General features: G+C 40.7%; 1 protein-coding gene across 2 annotated transcripts in view; it reads right to left on the minus strand.

Moving 5' to 3' along the window:
• PRKAR2A (protein kinase cAMP-dependent type II regulatory subunit alpha) overlaps positions 1-15,613 on the minus strand; it is an 89,606-nt gene extending 73,993 nt beyond the window's left edge. For both annotated transcript variants that reach the window (XM_079155594.1, XM_079155593.1), the window contains exon 1: positions 15,069-15,613. In XM_079155594.1, the coding sequence (XP_079011720.1) occupies positions 15,069-15,315 (247 nt within the window). In that variant the 5' untranslated portion in view covers positions 15,316-15,613. The remainder of the gene's footprint in view (positions 1-15,068) is intronic.
• Between the last annotated feature and the right edge of the window lie 1,609 nt (positions 15,614-17,222).

The raw sequence follows: 17,222 nt of genomic DNA on the forward strand, positions 1-17,222 counted from the left end.
GAGAAATTAGGAAAACTACCCCATTCACAATAGCCTCGAAAAAAATAAAATACTTGGGAATCAATCTCACAAAAGAGGTGAAAGACCTCTACAATGAGAACTATACAACACTAAAGAAAGAAATTAAAGAACACCTTAGAAGATGGAAAGATCTTCCATGTTCTTGGATAGGAAGAATTAATATTGTCAAAATGGCCATACTACCTAAAGTGCTATACAAATTCAATGCAATTCCAATTAAAATCCCAATGACGTACCTTACAGAAATAGAGCAGGCAATTATGAAATTCATCTGGAAGAATAAGAAACCCAGAATAGCTAAAGCAATCCTTAGCAGGAAGAGTGAAACAGGGGGTATTGCAATACCAGATCTTCAACTCTACTACAAAGCAATAGTAACAAAAACGGCATGGTATTGGTACCAAAATAGAAAGGTAGATCAATGGTACAGAATAGAGGACACGGACACAAACCCAAATAAATACAATTTTCTCATACTAGACAAAGGGGCCAAAAATATGCAATGGAGAAAAGATAGCCTCTTCAACAAATGGTGCTGGGAGAATTGGAAATCCATATGCAACAGAATGAAACTAAACCCATATCTCTCACCATGCACGAAACTAAACTCAAAATGGATTAAGGACCTCGGAATCAGACCAGAGACCCTGCAGATTATAGAAGAAAAAGTAGGTCCAAATCTTCATCTTGTTGGTCTAGGACCAGACTTCCTTAACAGGACTCCCATAGCACAAGAAATAAAAGCTAGAATCAACCACTGGGATAGATTCAAACTAAAAAGCTTTCTCTCAGCAAAGGAAACTATCAGCAATGCGAAGAAAGAGCCTACAGAATGGGAGAATATCTTTGCCAATCATACTTCAGATAGAGCACTAATCTCCAGAATCTATAAAGAACTCAAAAAACTCTACTCCAAGAATTCAAACAGTCCAGTCAACAAATGGGCTAAGGAAATGAATAGACACTTCACAGAAGAAGATCTACAAGCAATCAACAAACATATGGAAAAATGTTCAACATCTCTAGTAATAAGAGAAATGCAAATCAAAACCACCCTAAGGTTCCATCTCACCCCAATTAGAATGGCGATTATCAAGAATACGAGCAACAACAGGTGTTGGCGAGGATGTGGGGAGAAAGGTACACTCATACACTGCTGGTGGGGCTGCAAATTAGTGCAGCCGCTATGGAAAGCAGTGTGGAGATTCCTTAGAAAACTTGGAATGGAACCACCATTTGACCCAGCTATCCCACTCCTTGGCCTATACCCAAAGGACTTAAAATCTGCATACTACAGAAATACAGCCACATCAATGTTCATAGCTGCTCAATTCACAATAGCCAGACTGTGGAACCAACCTAGATGCCCTTCAATTGATGAGTGGATAAAGAAACTGTGGTATATATATACTATGGAATATTACTCAGCCATAAAGAATGATAAAATTATGACATTTGCAGGCAAATGGATGAAATTGGAGAATATCATGCTAAGTGAGATAAGCCAATCTCAAAAAGCCAAAGGACGAATGATATCGCTAATAAGTGGAGGTTGACACATAATGGGGGGGAGGGAAGGGTTAGAGTTAGGGTTAGGGAGGGGGGCAAGTATAGAGGAAGGAACTACTGTATAGAGGGTAAAGAGGGGTGGGAGGGGTGGGGGGAAGGGAAAAAAATAACAGAATGAATCAAACAACATTGCTCTATGTAAATTTATGATTACACAAATGGTATGCCTTTACGCCATGTACAAACAGAGAAACAACATGTATCCCATTTGTTTAAAAAAAAAAAAAAAAAAAAAAAAAAAAAAAAAACTCATGAACTTTGTCATCTTTCCCAAATTAAAAGCTTTCTCATGTTCGTTTCTTTTCTTTCTTTCTTTTTTTTTTTTTTTTTTTTTTTTTGTACTGGGGATTAAACCCAGGGATTGTCAGGACTCTTTTTTTTTTTTTTTTTTTTGCAGTGTTGGGGATCCACCAACCCAGAGCTTCAATGTGTGCTAGGCAACCACTTCCCACTGACTTATAGCCCCAGTCCCCGTGTCAATTTCAAGTACAAGGAAAATGGATAGGAAAAGAAAAAGTATAGTTAATTGTGCCTCAATATCTGCAGGGGACTGATTGCAGGACCCCCCCCCCCATTGGAGGGGGAAATTATGGGAACATTTTTGGAAGTCCAAATGGATAAAATGTTTAAAATCAGTAAAATTGCCAAACCTAGTTCAAGATTGAAATACTCTATGTGTCAGGGTAGGGAGTTTGCTGTGGGGATTGAACCCAGGGACTCAATCTACTATGGAGTTACATTCCCAATGCTTTTAATTTTTTTCACACGGCATCTCACTAAGTTACCAAGGCTGGTCTTTAACTTGAAAATACATCTTTCTTTCTTTCCTTTATTTTTTAGTTGTTGACATACACATTACCTTTATTTTATTTATTTTTATGGGATGCTGAGGATCAAAACAAGTGCAAGTAAGAAAACAGAGCCTCACTATCCTCACAAATTCAATGACAACAGTACTCCTTACCACAAAAGACCTGAGGGGTGGACTCAATGACCTTATGAATCAAAGTGCTGAGACTGTAAAATGTTAGGGATTTCAATTTGGAGGAGGAGGGGTGCTTATTTTTCAAAATCGTATATGTTTAAAAGATTGGAATTATCTTTTTTTTTTTTTGGTACCCAGGGCACCATGCTGAGCTAAATCCCCAGCCCTCACTAATTTTATTTTCAGACAAGTTTTCCTTGAACTGTACAGGATGGCCTGAAACATGATCCTTCTGCCACAGCTTCCCAATTTGCTGGGATTACAGGTATGTACCACTGAGCCTGATAGCTTCACATTTTGCTTTCTTTTTTAAATTAAAAAAATTTTTTGTATTTATTTAGCCTATTCAAACATCTTTTGTTAGTTACTTTTTTCTTTCTTTTTTTTTTTTTGCAGCACTTGCTAGGCAATTGTTTTACCAGAGCTACCTCCCCAAGTCCTTTTTATTGTTTTAATTTCGGGACCAGGTCTTGCTAAATTGCCCAGACTGGCCTCAAATTTGTATCTCCTGTCTTAGCATCCCAAGTAGCTGAGATCAGAAGCGTGTTCCACTGTGCCTGGCTAGTTACAATTTTTTGAGTCTTATCATGTGCAAGTATCATGCCAACTATTTTAAATGCATCATCTTATGTAATTTTCACAACAGTCCTATTACCATCCCATTTTGTTGCTGAGAAAATTAAGACTCAGAGAACTGCCCCTTAGGTCACATTGTCAGGAAGTGGTCAAGCAAGATTTGACTGATCTAAATTTGACAACTGAGGGCTGGGGTTGTGGCTCAGTGGTAGAGCGCTTACCTAGCATGTGTGAGGCACTTGGTTCAATCCTTGGCACCACGTTTTTAAAAAAAAAAAAAAAGCAAATAAATGTATTTTGTCCATCTATAACTAAAGATATTAAAAATAAATAAATTTGACATCTGAGGAAAAGTAACAATGTGATTAAACAGAAGTTCATTTTATACTTTTAATTATGGACCCAAAGTAACATTAGCATTCCCTCCAATGGAGGGAATGGATGGAGGGCTCATCATATCATGCTGCCTGCTTGCATGATGCTGCCCCACCAGATGATAAGTACCTACAGGCAGAAACACTGTTACCTTCCCCTGTCTCAGTGCTGAGCAGAGTGAACTATAACAGAAAGGCAGAAGGGAAGCTGAAGGCCACTGCAGGGTTTTAGCCTCTCCAGTGAGTGCATGACTCCACCCTTCTTCTTCCTTCTAGTTAGATACTTTAGGAGTGACTTGAAGTCTTTGTGGTGCTTCACTCCCAACCCTGCTCCCACTTGGTCAAAGGACAGGGTGCATGATGCAAACTGGGCAGATTACAGTGTTCTACTGGCCCACTATGGTAACCTGTTCCAGAATGGGAAACTGACCCAAGGCAAGTGACTTAAGAGTTGTTTCCTAGAACATACCAAATGAACACAGAAGAATAACTCATTCTCTAGTTTGGATTAAGAACTACCAAAGGCACTAGGGAGTCAATGGAAGATCTTCAACAAGAAGTATCACAGAAAGATGATTCCAATGAGAACATCACAATGAAAGACCAGTATTGGGCCTATTGTAATAGTCCTACAAGAACAGTGAAAAAAGAACATAGTAGGAGATATTTTGGCTTTGTACCTCACTGTAAATACTGCCATGAAAGGGAAAACCCGTGACCTTAAATCCCTTGTGTAGAGATGACCACTGTGAATCCTTTATTCACACAATCAGGACTTACTGGGTATCTAGAAAGCATTAAGAGAAAAATGATTAAGAGAATGGAGTCTGAGCCATGCTGGTTTATTTTAAATCTCTACCTCACCTCACTCATAAGCAGACCTTTAACAAATTAGTTAACCTCTGAGTCTCAATTTTTCTCATCTATAAAAGCAGAATGATAATAGTACCTACTTGATATTGTCGCTACTAGGCAGAAATGGAACCATTGAACTAGTTAATAAAAGACAAGTAGTAGTTCAGCAAGCAAAAAAGAGGGGGAGGATTAGTACAACCACTTTGGAACACAATGTTGATATCCCTCAAAAGACCAGGAATAGAACCACCAGATGACACAGTTATCCCACTCCTTGGTATTTATCCAAAAGAACTAAAATCAGCATACTATAGTGATACAGGAACATCAGTGTTTATAGCAGCACAATTCACAACAGCCAACTTAGGGAACCAGCCTAGGTGGCCCTCAACAGATGAATGGATAAAGTAAATCTGGTATATATACACAATAGTTTTATTCAGTCATAAAAAAGAATCAAATTATGGCATTTGCTGGCAAAAGGATGGAACTAAGGAACATCTTGCTAAGGGAAATCAGCCAGACTCATAAAGTCAAGGGTTGAATGTTTTCTTTTGTATGCAGAAGGAGGCAGAGGAAAAAAAAAAAAAAGGTGGGTGTGGAGTTTATAGATCCTACAAAAATAGAGGGGAGATCAGTAGAGTAGAGATAGGGGGTTAAAGGAGAGAGAGGAGGTACAGGAAAAGGGAGGAACTACAGAATAAAATTGATCAAATTATGCTATGTACATAAATGAATATACCACACTGAATTCCACCTTTATGTATATTTATAAAAAGCCAATTTAAATAAATGAATGAATGAATGAATGAATGAATACTACTGAACAACCAGTAGAGCAGAAGAAGGGGAACAGGGGAAGAAATGAAGAGAAAGAAAGAGGAAGCACTAAGGACTGAAATAGAGCAAATTATATTCCATGCATGTATAGTTATATCAAAATGAATCCCACTATTATATATAGTTATAATGCACTAATACAAACATTAAAAAAAAGAAAAAGAAGACAAGGAGGACAGCATTTCAAGCAAAAAGGAAGGTATATGCAAAGGAAAAGAAACAAGATAGAGAACCCCTGGGTTCAAGCCCAATACCATTAAAAGAAAAAAAGAATGACACTGACTGGAGGTATAGTTCAGTGGTAGAGCACATCCTTAGCATTCCTGAGGCCATGGGTTCAATTCCCAACACACACAAAACAAAACAAAAACAATGAAAAACAATGAAACAACTGGTGACTGTGATAGAGCCAGGATATAAACCCAGGTCTACCTAATTACTGTTTAAGTCAATTTCTAGTGAAATTAATTAACATTAATCAATCATCAAGGGTCTATTTAAAGCATCTACTTTCTAGACCTGAAGAACAAAAACTGTAGAAGTGATGAGTCAACTTAAGGAAAATATTCCTTGTTAATAACATTCCCTGACACTAACTTTTCTCACTTAGTTCATATGAGGCCTGAATCACCACATGTGTATTGTTCAAATGGGGTTTCCCAGTATTCCCAGTATTCACCCTGGCCCTATGGAACTAGTTCTCCACACTGTTTGCCTAGGATACAAATGTCCTCCCCTTTAAAAGATTTTTTCATGGGTCCCCAGTTCATCACAGCATTTACAAAACGTGTGTGACTATTTTAAATTGATGCAATACCAGTTGGCAAGTATATTACATGCTTAGATTAGAGCAGAGAAGAGAAAAATGGCCTTAGGAACTGATGCAAAAAAAAAAAAAAAGTTAAACTCTATAATCAAATACAAAGGGGTTGGGGCTGTAGCTCAGTGGCAGAGTGCTTGCCCAGCATGTGTGAGGCACTGGATTCAATTCTTAGTACTACTTAAAAGTAAACAAATAAAAGCACACTGTCCATGTACAACTACAAAAAAAATTCTTTTAAATAATCAAATAAAAAGCAGAGTAGAAAAATTAAACCATTTTCCTAAGAATAAATTTTAAGCTGGCAAGGTGGCTCACACCTATAAAAACTTGGGAGGCTAAAGCATACCTGTAATCTCAGTGACTAGGGAGGTTGAAACAGGAGGATCACAAGTTTGAGGTCAGCCTCAGCAAAAATATCTAAGATCAGAGATGTCTAATCAGTTTAGAAGCATTAAACTCCTTTCTCATTAAGTAGCATTTCTGATGCCATTCACCTACTAAACTGCAAAACATTTTTTTTTTTTTTTTTTTTGTGGTGCTAGGGATCAAACCCAGGGCCTTGTGCTTGCAAGGCAAGCATTCTACCAACTGAGCTATCTCCCCAGTTCCTGCAAACCATTTTTAAAATTTGATACAAAGTTAATCATACTCAGAATTACTGGGTTATCACTAAGAAAAAACTCTGGAGCACTGTCAACCAGATGGTGCTTCTGTTTTGTGAGCTGAGAAACTAATCCACTAGTTCAGCATTGGATATTTGGTCTGGAAATGGCGAGAAAAATCATCTGCCCCATTAATGATCATGGAGTTATTAAACACAAATGTTTAATAATCTCCCAAAGAACCCACAAGATCACCCAAAAAACGTTAGGAAATATGCCTTTTTATAGCATGAAGCAAACTCCTCTATTCATAATTTTACTTTAAAAATATCAAATGCCTAAAACACAAAAGTGCCTAAAACACTGCAGACTGAAAAATAACTATCCAGACAGTGGTTTATCCAAAAAATCTTTCTTCATAAGGAACACAAGAAAGTGTGAGAAAGTACGGTTTGTGTAGAGCCACAATTCCACTTCTTACAACTCTTCATAGCTCTTCATTGTGAATTACAAAAGCAAAGGAGAACAGCTGTGGGGCTGGGGTTGAGGCTCAATGGTAGAGCACTTGCCTAGCAAGCGTGAGACACTGGGTTCGATTCTCAGCACCATAAATAATATATAAATAAATAAGTAAGTAAAGGCATTATGTCCACCTACAACTAAAAATTTTTTTTATTTTAATTTATTTTTATTGTAAACAAATGGGATACATGTTGTTTCTGTAACAACAGCATACCATTTGCATAATCATACATTTACATAGGGTAATGATGTTTGATTCATTCTGTTTTTTCTTCCTTCCCCCCACCCCTCCCACTCCTCTTTTCCCTCTATATAAAATTTTTTTTTTTTAAAGGAGAACAGCTTTATTATAAGGTATGAACAGAGGAAAATCTGACTAGGTAAAACACCCAAAGCACAGCTACAAAAAAACAAAATAAACTGAACTTCATAAAAATTAAAAACTTTTGCAGACACAGTGGCAGGTGCCTTATAGCCCCAGCTTCTAGGGAGACTGAGGCAGGAGGAACACTTGAGCACAGCAATACAGTGAAAACCCATCTCAATCAAACAAAATTTAAAACTCTCGTGTTACAAGAATGTGAGAAGACAAGGCAAGTGTGGTGGTGCATGCTGTGATCCCAGAGACTCCAAAGCTGAGGCAAGAGAATCACAAGTTTGAGGTCAGCCTCAACAATTTAGTGAAACCCTATCTCAAAATAATAAAAATAAAAAGGACCAGGGATGTAGCTCAGCGGTAACGTGTCCCTAGGTTCAAATAAGAGAAAAATATTTGCAAACCACATATCAGATAAGGCACTAGTATCCAGACTACATAAACAAACTCTTATAACTCAACAACAAAAAGACGACCCAATTAAAAATGGACAAAGAAGTTGAGCATGGTGACACACACATAAAACCCCAGCAACTCAGGAGACTGAGGCAGGAGGATCATAAGTTTGAAGTCAGCAGAAGCAACTTAGCAAGACTCTGCCTCAAAATTAAAAATAAAAAGGGGTGGGAAATGTAGCTCAGGGGTAGATCCCCTGGGTTTAATCCCCAGTACCAAAAACAATAAAGTAAACCAAAACAAAAAAGGACTTGAATAGATTTTTCTCTAGGAAAAAAAATATGCAAAATGGTCAGCAAACACATGAAAACAGGTTCAATGTTATTAGTCATTGGAGATATGTAAATCAAAACTATAATAAATTAGGGCACACACCTATAATCCCAGCTATTCGGAAGGCAGGAAGGATCTTAAATTCAATTCCAGCCTGGGTGACTTTACAAAACGCTATTCAACAAAAAAATAAAAAGAACAGGAGTGCTCTGTGGTAGAGCATTTGCTTAACATGCACACCAGCACTACTTCAATTCCTAGTATTGAAAACACACAAACAAGGTATCATTTCACAACCACTAGAATGGGTATACAGTCATCCTCTCCAATTCACAGGGGATATGTTGTAAGACACACTCCACCAGGCCTGAAATTACAAATAGTACAGAACCCATAGCTATCTCTTGGCTTTCAAGGGAGGACTGGTTCCAGGACCTACTCAGATAGCAGAATGCAGAGATACTCAAGTCCCTTACACAAAATGGCATAGAACTGGACATGTGAATCAGTGGTAGAGTGCTTGCCTAGCATGTGTAAGGCCCTGGGTTCAATCCCTAGTACCCACCTGCCAAAAAAGAAAAGAAATGCAAAATTTATAATCTTAAAACTATAAAACTTTTGCAAGAAATTAAAGATCCACGCAAAGTCCTGGGTTCGATCCCCAACACCACACACACACACACACACCAAAAAAAAAAAAAAAAAAAGGAAGAAGAGGAGGAAGAGGAGGAGGAGGAGGAGGAGAGGAAGAGGCGGAGGAGGAAGAAGAAGAGGAGGAGGAGGAAGAAGAAGAGGAAGAGGAGGAGGAGGAAGAGGAGGAGGAAGAAGAGAAGATCTAGGTTAGGTGTGATGGTGCACATCTGCAATCCTAGCAACCAGGGAGATTGAGGCAGGAGGATCATAAATTCAAAGCCAGCCTCAGTAACTTAATGAGGCTCTGAGGAACTTGGTGAGACCGTCTCAAAATAAAAAATGAAAAGGGCTGGGGATGTGGCTCAGTGGTAAAGTGCCTTTGGGTTCACTCCCCAGAAGGGGGGTTGGGGGATGGGGGAGGGGAATTCCAAGGAAACCAACATAGTCAAAAATCAGTGAAGTTGGAGAACTCACACTTCCTGATTCCAAAATCTACTATAAAGCTACAGTAATAAAGACTATGACACTAGACATATAAATTAACAATTTATTTTTAATTAACATTAACAATCAAAAAGTGTTTCTTTTGGTGTTGGGGATGGAACCAAGGGGCTACATGTGCTAAGTACCATTTGGCTATATCCTCAGCCCCCAATCAATGATTTTTATCAAGCTTTATTTTTGCTTTTTGTCATGTGGTAGAATTTTCCAGACAGGCTTTGATCTTCAGAATACCCTGGATTCAGTTGAAAAGCTTTGTTTGTTTGGTGCTGGGGATTGAGCCCAAAGACACTTTACACTAAACTAGCATACCAGTCCTTGCCTTTTTTTTTTTTTCCCAAGATAGGGTCTCACTAAGTTGCTGAGGCAGGACTTGAACTTACAATCGTACTGCCTCAGCCCCTGACCAGTCACTGGGATTACAGGTGTGCACCACTATGCCCAGCTAAGTAGAAAAACCTTTTAAATGAAGTTTTGTATAATAGAAACTTCTTAACAGTCAAAATACATAGAAAACATATTTTTCTAAAAAACACTTAACTTTGAACAAAGTACCAAACTACACAAATGCAAAATTAAAACAGCATTTCAACTCAACCAAAAGTAGTCATCATAAAAGGTATAAGTCACCTAACTTCATTAGGTTCCCTTTCTAAAGTGGAGACAATAAAAAATATTGTGCGCAAACAATATCCCAGTTCTATGGCAGGTTTCAGAAAGTCTTCAACTTCATGCTTTAACAACAACAAGGCAAGTAGGATCAAGTTTTGGAACAAAGGGATGGTGATCACTTTCTGTAAATCTTATCCTTGTCTTGAGTAGCCAGATCACTATGCACCTCCTCCTCTGTATGATCTGCTAGAGTAGTCACAAACGTCATAGCCTCAATTGTATCCTCTGTCATAGTAATCCTAACAGCTTGAGCTGCCATTTGTAAATCTTACCACATAAATAAATGCCTGGTATTGGGGTATGTGGTCTTTTTGTATCAACTCTGATTCTATGTCCATCAAACTCCATTTTGTTAGCACGTTCTTTAGCTTCCCTGGCATCATCTATATTTTCAAAATAGACAAAGGCAAATCCTCTTACCAGGTGTGGTGGCACATGCCTGTAATCCCAGAGGCTTGAGAGGCTGAAGGAGGACTGCAAATTTGAGGCCAGCCTCAGCAATTTAGCAAGACCCTAAGCCACTTAGTCTCAAAGTAAAATATAAAAAGGGCTGGGGATGTAACTCAATGGTAAGGCACTCCTGGATTGAATCTCCAAAAATAAAAAATAAAAAAGGCAAATCCTTTTGAATGCCTAGACTGCCTGTCATACACAACTGACACATAAACAAAGGGGTCATATTTAGAGAACACCTCAAGGTCTCTTTCTGTGATATATAAGCTCAACCCAAACATTCGAAGACAACAGTTCAGGGTCAGGATTTGCCCAACTGACAACATGACCCCTCTGAGTTAGACATGAGAAAATAATTGTGGCTGTGCCATCTATAATAATCTCACCTGTAACATCTGCTACAGGAACATCTATGGAGTGGGATGGAGACTGGGGCCTTGGATAAGACTTTGAGAGCTTCTGGATCTAGACCTAGATTCAGATCTGGACCTCAACTTTGATAAGGAACGCCTATAATCATCCTTGGAGCCAGAACGTGCAGGGGTATGTCTTGCGGATTTCACCAATCCCTGAGCCCTTCCAGTTTTGGGAGCAGAACAGGAATCCACTCACTGCTATTGCTCATGACTCCTTGCATTGTCACTCCTTGCTGAATTTCAATCAAAGCTGACAACCTACTACAGCACCTTCATTATATAGGGTCCACAGCAGACTCACAGGACACACTGTTTTCTGAGCTTCTCAGAACCAAAACACCTGGCACCATCTCCAAATAGGCTTTAAATCTCCTAATTTTTATTTTAGGGAGGAGGGTATACCAGGAATTGAACTCCAGGGGCACTTAACCACTGAGTCACATCCCCAACTCTTTTTATTTTGAGACAAGGTCTAAGTTGCTTAGGGCCTCACTGAGTTGCCAAGGTGGTTTTGAAACTGCTATCCTCCTGCCTCACTCTCCCCAGTCACTGGAACTACAGGTGTGTGCCATCGCCTGCCTGCTTAAATCTTCCCAATGAAAAGAATAGTCTTTTGGAGCTGGGGTTGTAGCTCAGTAGCAGAGCATTTGCCTAGCTTGTGTGAGGACCTGGGTTCCACTCTCAGCATCACATATAAATAAATAAATAAAATAAAGGTCCATTGAAAACTAAAAAAATATTTTTTTAAAAAAGTTTACCAATTCCTCAAAAGTTTAAATACAGTTACAATAGGGCCCTACAATTCTAGGCGTATACTTAAGAAAAATGAAAATTCATATCTACCACACCAGGCATGGTGGCACACATCTGTAATCCCAGGAAATCTGGAGGCTGAGGCAGGAGGCAGAATAGCCAAGTTCAAGGCCTGCCTCAGCAACTTAGCAAGACCTTATCTCAAAATAAAAAATCAAAAGGGTTAGGGATGTAGCTCAGTGGTAAAGTGCCCCTGGGTTCAATCCCTAGTACGAATAAACAAACAAACAAACAAACAAACAAATCCACCATAAACTTGTACACATGAATGTTCACAGCAGTATGATTCATAATAGTTACAAAGTGGAAACAATCTAAATGTTTATCGACTGATGAAAGGATAATAAAATGTAGTATAAACAATGTGATAGCAATAAAAAGGAACAAAAGGCCAGATGAGGGGGCCCATGCCTGTAGTCCCCACACTAGGGATGATCACTTGAGTCTACAACCAGCCTGGCAACATGGCAAGAACTTGTCTCAAAAAAAATTTAAAAATGAGGATGAACCCTGAAAACATCATGCTAAGAGCTGGGCATGCAGCTCAGTGATAAGAGATTTGCCTAGCATGCACACGGCCCTAAGCTCAATATCCAACACTGCAAGAGAAAAAAAAAATTATGCTAAGTGACAGGTATAAATGATGTGGTTCAATTTATATGAAATGTCCAAGATGGGCAAATCCATAGACAGAAAGATCAGAAGTCGCTTAGAGATGATAGGAATGAATAAATGTTGGTGGGTGAAGGCAAAATTTATGAGGTATTTTTTTGTGTGTAATCCTAGGGATCAAGCCAGGACCTCACACATGCTAGGCAAGCACTTTACCACAACTGCACACTTCTTTTGGGGGTGATAAAAATGTTCTAAAACTGTGCTGGACACAGTGGTTTTTGCCTCAGGAGGCTAAGGCAGGAAGATTTCAAGTTCCCATGTTAGTGAAACCCTATCTCAAAATTAAAAATAAAAAGGGCTTTAGATATAGAGCACCCCTGGGCTTAATCTCCAGTAGTGAAAAAAGAATAAAAAACTGATTGTAAATTATATCTTCATAAAGCTGTTACCAAGCCAGTTGTGGTAGCACACGCCTGTAATCTTGCCTCGGGAGGCTGAGACAGAAGGATTGAAAGTTCAAAGCCAGACTCAGCAATTAACAACTCAACAATACTCTATTCCCCCCCCCCAAAAAAATAAATTAATTAAATAAAATAAACTGTTACCAAAAGAAAAACTGGCAGATTCTCAGATATAAATGTTTTATGGTTATTACAAAAGTGAATCAAGGGCTGGGGTTGTAGCTTAGTGGTAGAGCGCTTGCCTAGTATGTGTGAGGTACTGGGTTCAATCCTCAGCACCACATAAAAAATAAAGGTATTGTGTCCATCTACAACTAAAAAAAAAAAAAAAAAAAAAAGGATCAAGTCTGAATGCCATTTCATTGTTCTTATGCAGATTAATTTATAAGTGTATTCTTTAGTTCTCCACATTTTTAATATACATTATTTCATACTTTGATATTCTGTTATTATGTCTAGAATGTAACTGAGTGGTAGAGCATTTGCCTAGCATGCACAAAGCCTTGGGTTTTCACAAAGACCTGGGTTTGATCCCCAGCACCACATACACACACACACACACACACACACACACACACACACAAAGATGACAAAGAATGAAGACATAAAACAGAAACTTGTAAACTTATCTGAGACTAATTCCTAAAACATTAATTTTTTGTGTAAATAAAAATTGGTGTGAAGCAGATTATAGCTTTTGTAATTTACAGATTACAGAGAAACAAACCTAGAAGTCATTCCAGAAATAAAGCTTTTAAAAACACATTTATCCCTGGCAGATTTTTGTCACTGTCTTCATTTCAAAGATAAGAAACTGAATCAAACAGGTTTGACAACTTGTTCGTGACCATGAAGCAAACCTGTGGCAGAGATTTGGAAAACTTCTGGTTATCCCAAAACCCATAATGTAACTAACATGCAAGGGAAACACAGAATAGCAATTATCTACTCTTTCAGCATGAATAAACTTAGGGACACTGCTGAAGCTTACAATCTCCCACAGAAATGACCATTAACTCTTTGCCAGTTGTGACTTGAAAAAGTTTTCCACACAGTGTGATATAGTAACATTAAGATTCTTCATCTCTCAAGTGTTTTCATCGTTTGGTTAAATTCTGGTCCATAAAAGTAGTATACTTATATTGTTAAATTGGCAAAGCATATGTGGAAGAAAACAAGAAAATGAAACTACTTCTAGACATTCCTTGCTTAAACAAGATATAAAAAGTGTTACTTGTTTTCTTTCCTGCAACACACTAAGTAAGATAGTTATTGTTTGCTCACCAATTATTATTCAACTATTTTAACCAAATTAAAAATATGAGCACTAATCATCATATATACATGTATTACCCCCAGGGACCATATGTTAAGAAATGCATACTCAATCAAGCCAGGCCCGGTGGGGGCATGCCTGCAATTCCAGAGGCTAGTGAGGCTGAGGCAGGAGGATCTCAAGTTGAAAGCCAGTCTCAGCAATTTAGTGAGACCCTGTCTCAAAATAAAAAGGTCGGGGGATGTAGCTCAGTGGTTAAGCGAACCTGGGTTCAATCTCCAGGAAAGGAAGAAAGGAAGGAAGGAAAAGAAAAGAAACAAAGAAAAAAGAAACGAAATGCACACTCAAGCAAGCAGGAATGAAATGATCTGTCTGAAACTTTTAAAATTCTTCAGCGAAGGAGGGAGAAGGTATAGGTGAAACATCTGTGACACATTGACGGGTTGAATGTAACAGCATAAAGGGTTCATTCATCTGTCTATGCTCCAAAGTTTCACACTAACCTCCAAACTGAATTATTTTCATATCTACCGTCCTGGTTATTAAACATGCTGGAGGTGAATGTTCTGATCTTCGGAACGAAGGTAGGTTAAGGGTCTCAAGCAAAGGCAAAAAAATCTGGCCAGGCCCAAGTGGGCTCCACGCCTTTCTGGCCCTCTCCGCCACCAAGACCGAAAACCTCACGCTTCCTTCAAGGCTGAATCGACAAATCACCCGGTGTGCTCTCGGACTCGGAGAATAGCGCAGCTCAATTTGGAAATGACACACGCTGGGCGCTTGCTGGCGGCTCAGGAACCCAACAAACTCCATATGAGAGCTCCCAGGTTCAGGCCCTGGGCAGTCGGATTGGTCCGGCCGTAACGCCCGACCCCCCGCACCACTCCGGAGAGCTCTGAAGACTGCTTGCACCCCTCCCTCAGTTCTCACCACGAACCCTGACTGGGTCTGCCGCATACCTTCCAGTTCCACGTCCTCCTCTGAGTCGCCGTCCGCTTCGGCTACAGTGTCCGGGCTGGGCTCTGGCGCGTGTAAGTCTGAAGGAGGGGCGGCGGATGGGAATGAGGCTTGGGCGCGGGCCTCACGCAGGCGGGTGAAATAGTCCACCGCGAAGTCGACGAGGTCAGGCGGTTGCTGCCGCAGCACCTCCACTGTGTACCCCTGTAGCAGCTCTGTGAGCCCCGGCGGGATCTGAATGTGGCTCATGCCGGCGGCGGCCTCGGGGTCTGGCGAGTACGGGCCGCCGGCGGCCACAGCCTCCGCGCTCCTTCACACCGGCCTCTCACGAGGCGCCCGCGAGGTCTCCTCACGAGCGGCCCGGGTATGCCTTCCTCGCGTCGCGCCCCTTTTTGACCGACTCTGTTTCCAAGCCACACAACCCTACGCGACCGCGGCCAGTGTGGTGCCGCCGCTGCTGTCTCTGGGCCGCCGCCTCCGCCACCGCCGGGGGCACCCACCCGCAGGCGAGTTGGACACGGTGGGGGGGTGCCCGAGTTGTGACGCACGCGGCCACAGGCGTGCGCGTCCCCGCCGAGCTCCGGTCTTCAGTGCGCGTGCGCCGCTGGGCGGCAGCTTCGGGCGATCTGTTCCAATGTGCTGAGAGTGGTCAATCTGCCGCTCCCAACTGGGAACCGGGGACATTTAAGTAATAAATGGTCTACCTGCAAGGCAGACTGGTTAGTGCTTCTCACTTGGTCAGGAAGACCCTTCATTTGTTCTTTTAAATATGCTAAGAGCCTCTTAAAGGAAAGAGGGATACAGATGCAGAAACACGCCCACCACACTGTTTCTGGCTCTGGTAGAGAGCAAGAGGGCACGCTTTAGGGGATAACAGTCACGCTGACCCCAAGGAATGAGGGGGACCCGCTTAAAGGAAGATATGGAGGAAAACGATTTTAGCAAAGAGCACAAGAGCAAAGGTCTAGTCAAATTAGGGCCACTCTGGCTGACAGGTGGAATAGTGGAATGATGAGAGTCTGGCATGAAGGCCTAGCAGGAAGTATAACTTTCAGTGAGTTAGTTAGTTTGAGAGCCACCAGCAGAGAAATAACCTTGAAGGAGTTCACTCAGCTATGTACAGTGAGAAAAAAGAATGCCCAAAGCAGAAACAGCTTTTACTTCCTGTTCCTCCTTTTGAGCACTACCACCAGAGCACAGGTCTAGATCTGTGAACCCCTTCTCTCTCCACACTCCACCCTGGACCTTGGGTCAGCACTGCTTGATATAGTTGGGTAGACCATAAAGTACTGTTATCTTTTGCCTCTAAGGAGAGGACATAGGTGAACAGGAGAGGCCAGGCTATTTATTACTCAACTTACTTCCCTCCTCCCACTAGATTGGAATGGAATAAAAGAAGGTAGAAACCTTCCTGGGATGTCCATGCCACAGTCTAGATGCTGACCAAAGACCAGAAACATAGAACGATCCTCCCCCTCCTTTTTCCTGCCATGCACAGCCAGTGATTAGCTGTAGGCTTGGGAACATGAAGGGCATTTGGGATGGTTAAGCAGCGCCTGGTAATTACACAGCATTAATTAAAATCCTCACTAGCGCCTCCCATAAAGCTTGGCACACACCCAGGAACTCAATGCTGCTGGGAACTGTGCTGCTGGAAGGAGCATCTCATCTCACCCACTATGGTGGAGAAACCAGTCCAAGGTTTAGGTTAGGTAGGCCTGTGATTGCAAATAGCAGTATCTCTGGGAATAAGCTCCTTGATTATAGAGAGGAATACTGAACCATTAGCTTTGTGAGAGAAAGTGCAGTGTCCAACTTGTTGCCTGCTGGGTCCTTATTGCACACTCCTGGAGAGGGTTTACTGACTAAATGACTGAAAATTTCAACATAGCAAGCAGAGCCAAGGAAACTGCTCTTCTTACTTCAGTCTCAACACTGGATCCTTTTCTTCAAATTGTGATGATCTTAGGATATGAAGACCTCAGTAAGGACAGGCAATGAAGGGGTTAGGAGGCCCCTCAACTCTTCCCTGCTCTTGCGTTTATTGACCCTTCCAAGTTTCCCAGAGATTAGCCCTTGACAGGCATACCCAGAAAACCTGGTGTGACTCTCACTGCACCAGCACACCTGAGGATCTGTCCCTGTTTATGCAATCC

The sequence above is a fragment of the Sciurus vulgaris genome (assembly GCF_902686455.1).
Source record: "Sciurus vulgaris genome assembly, chromosome: 10".
Lineage (NCBI taxonomy): Eukaryota > Metazoa > Chordata > Mammalia > Rodentia > Sciuridae > Sciurus > Sciurus vulgaris.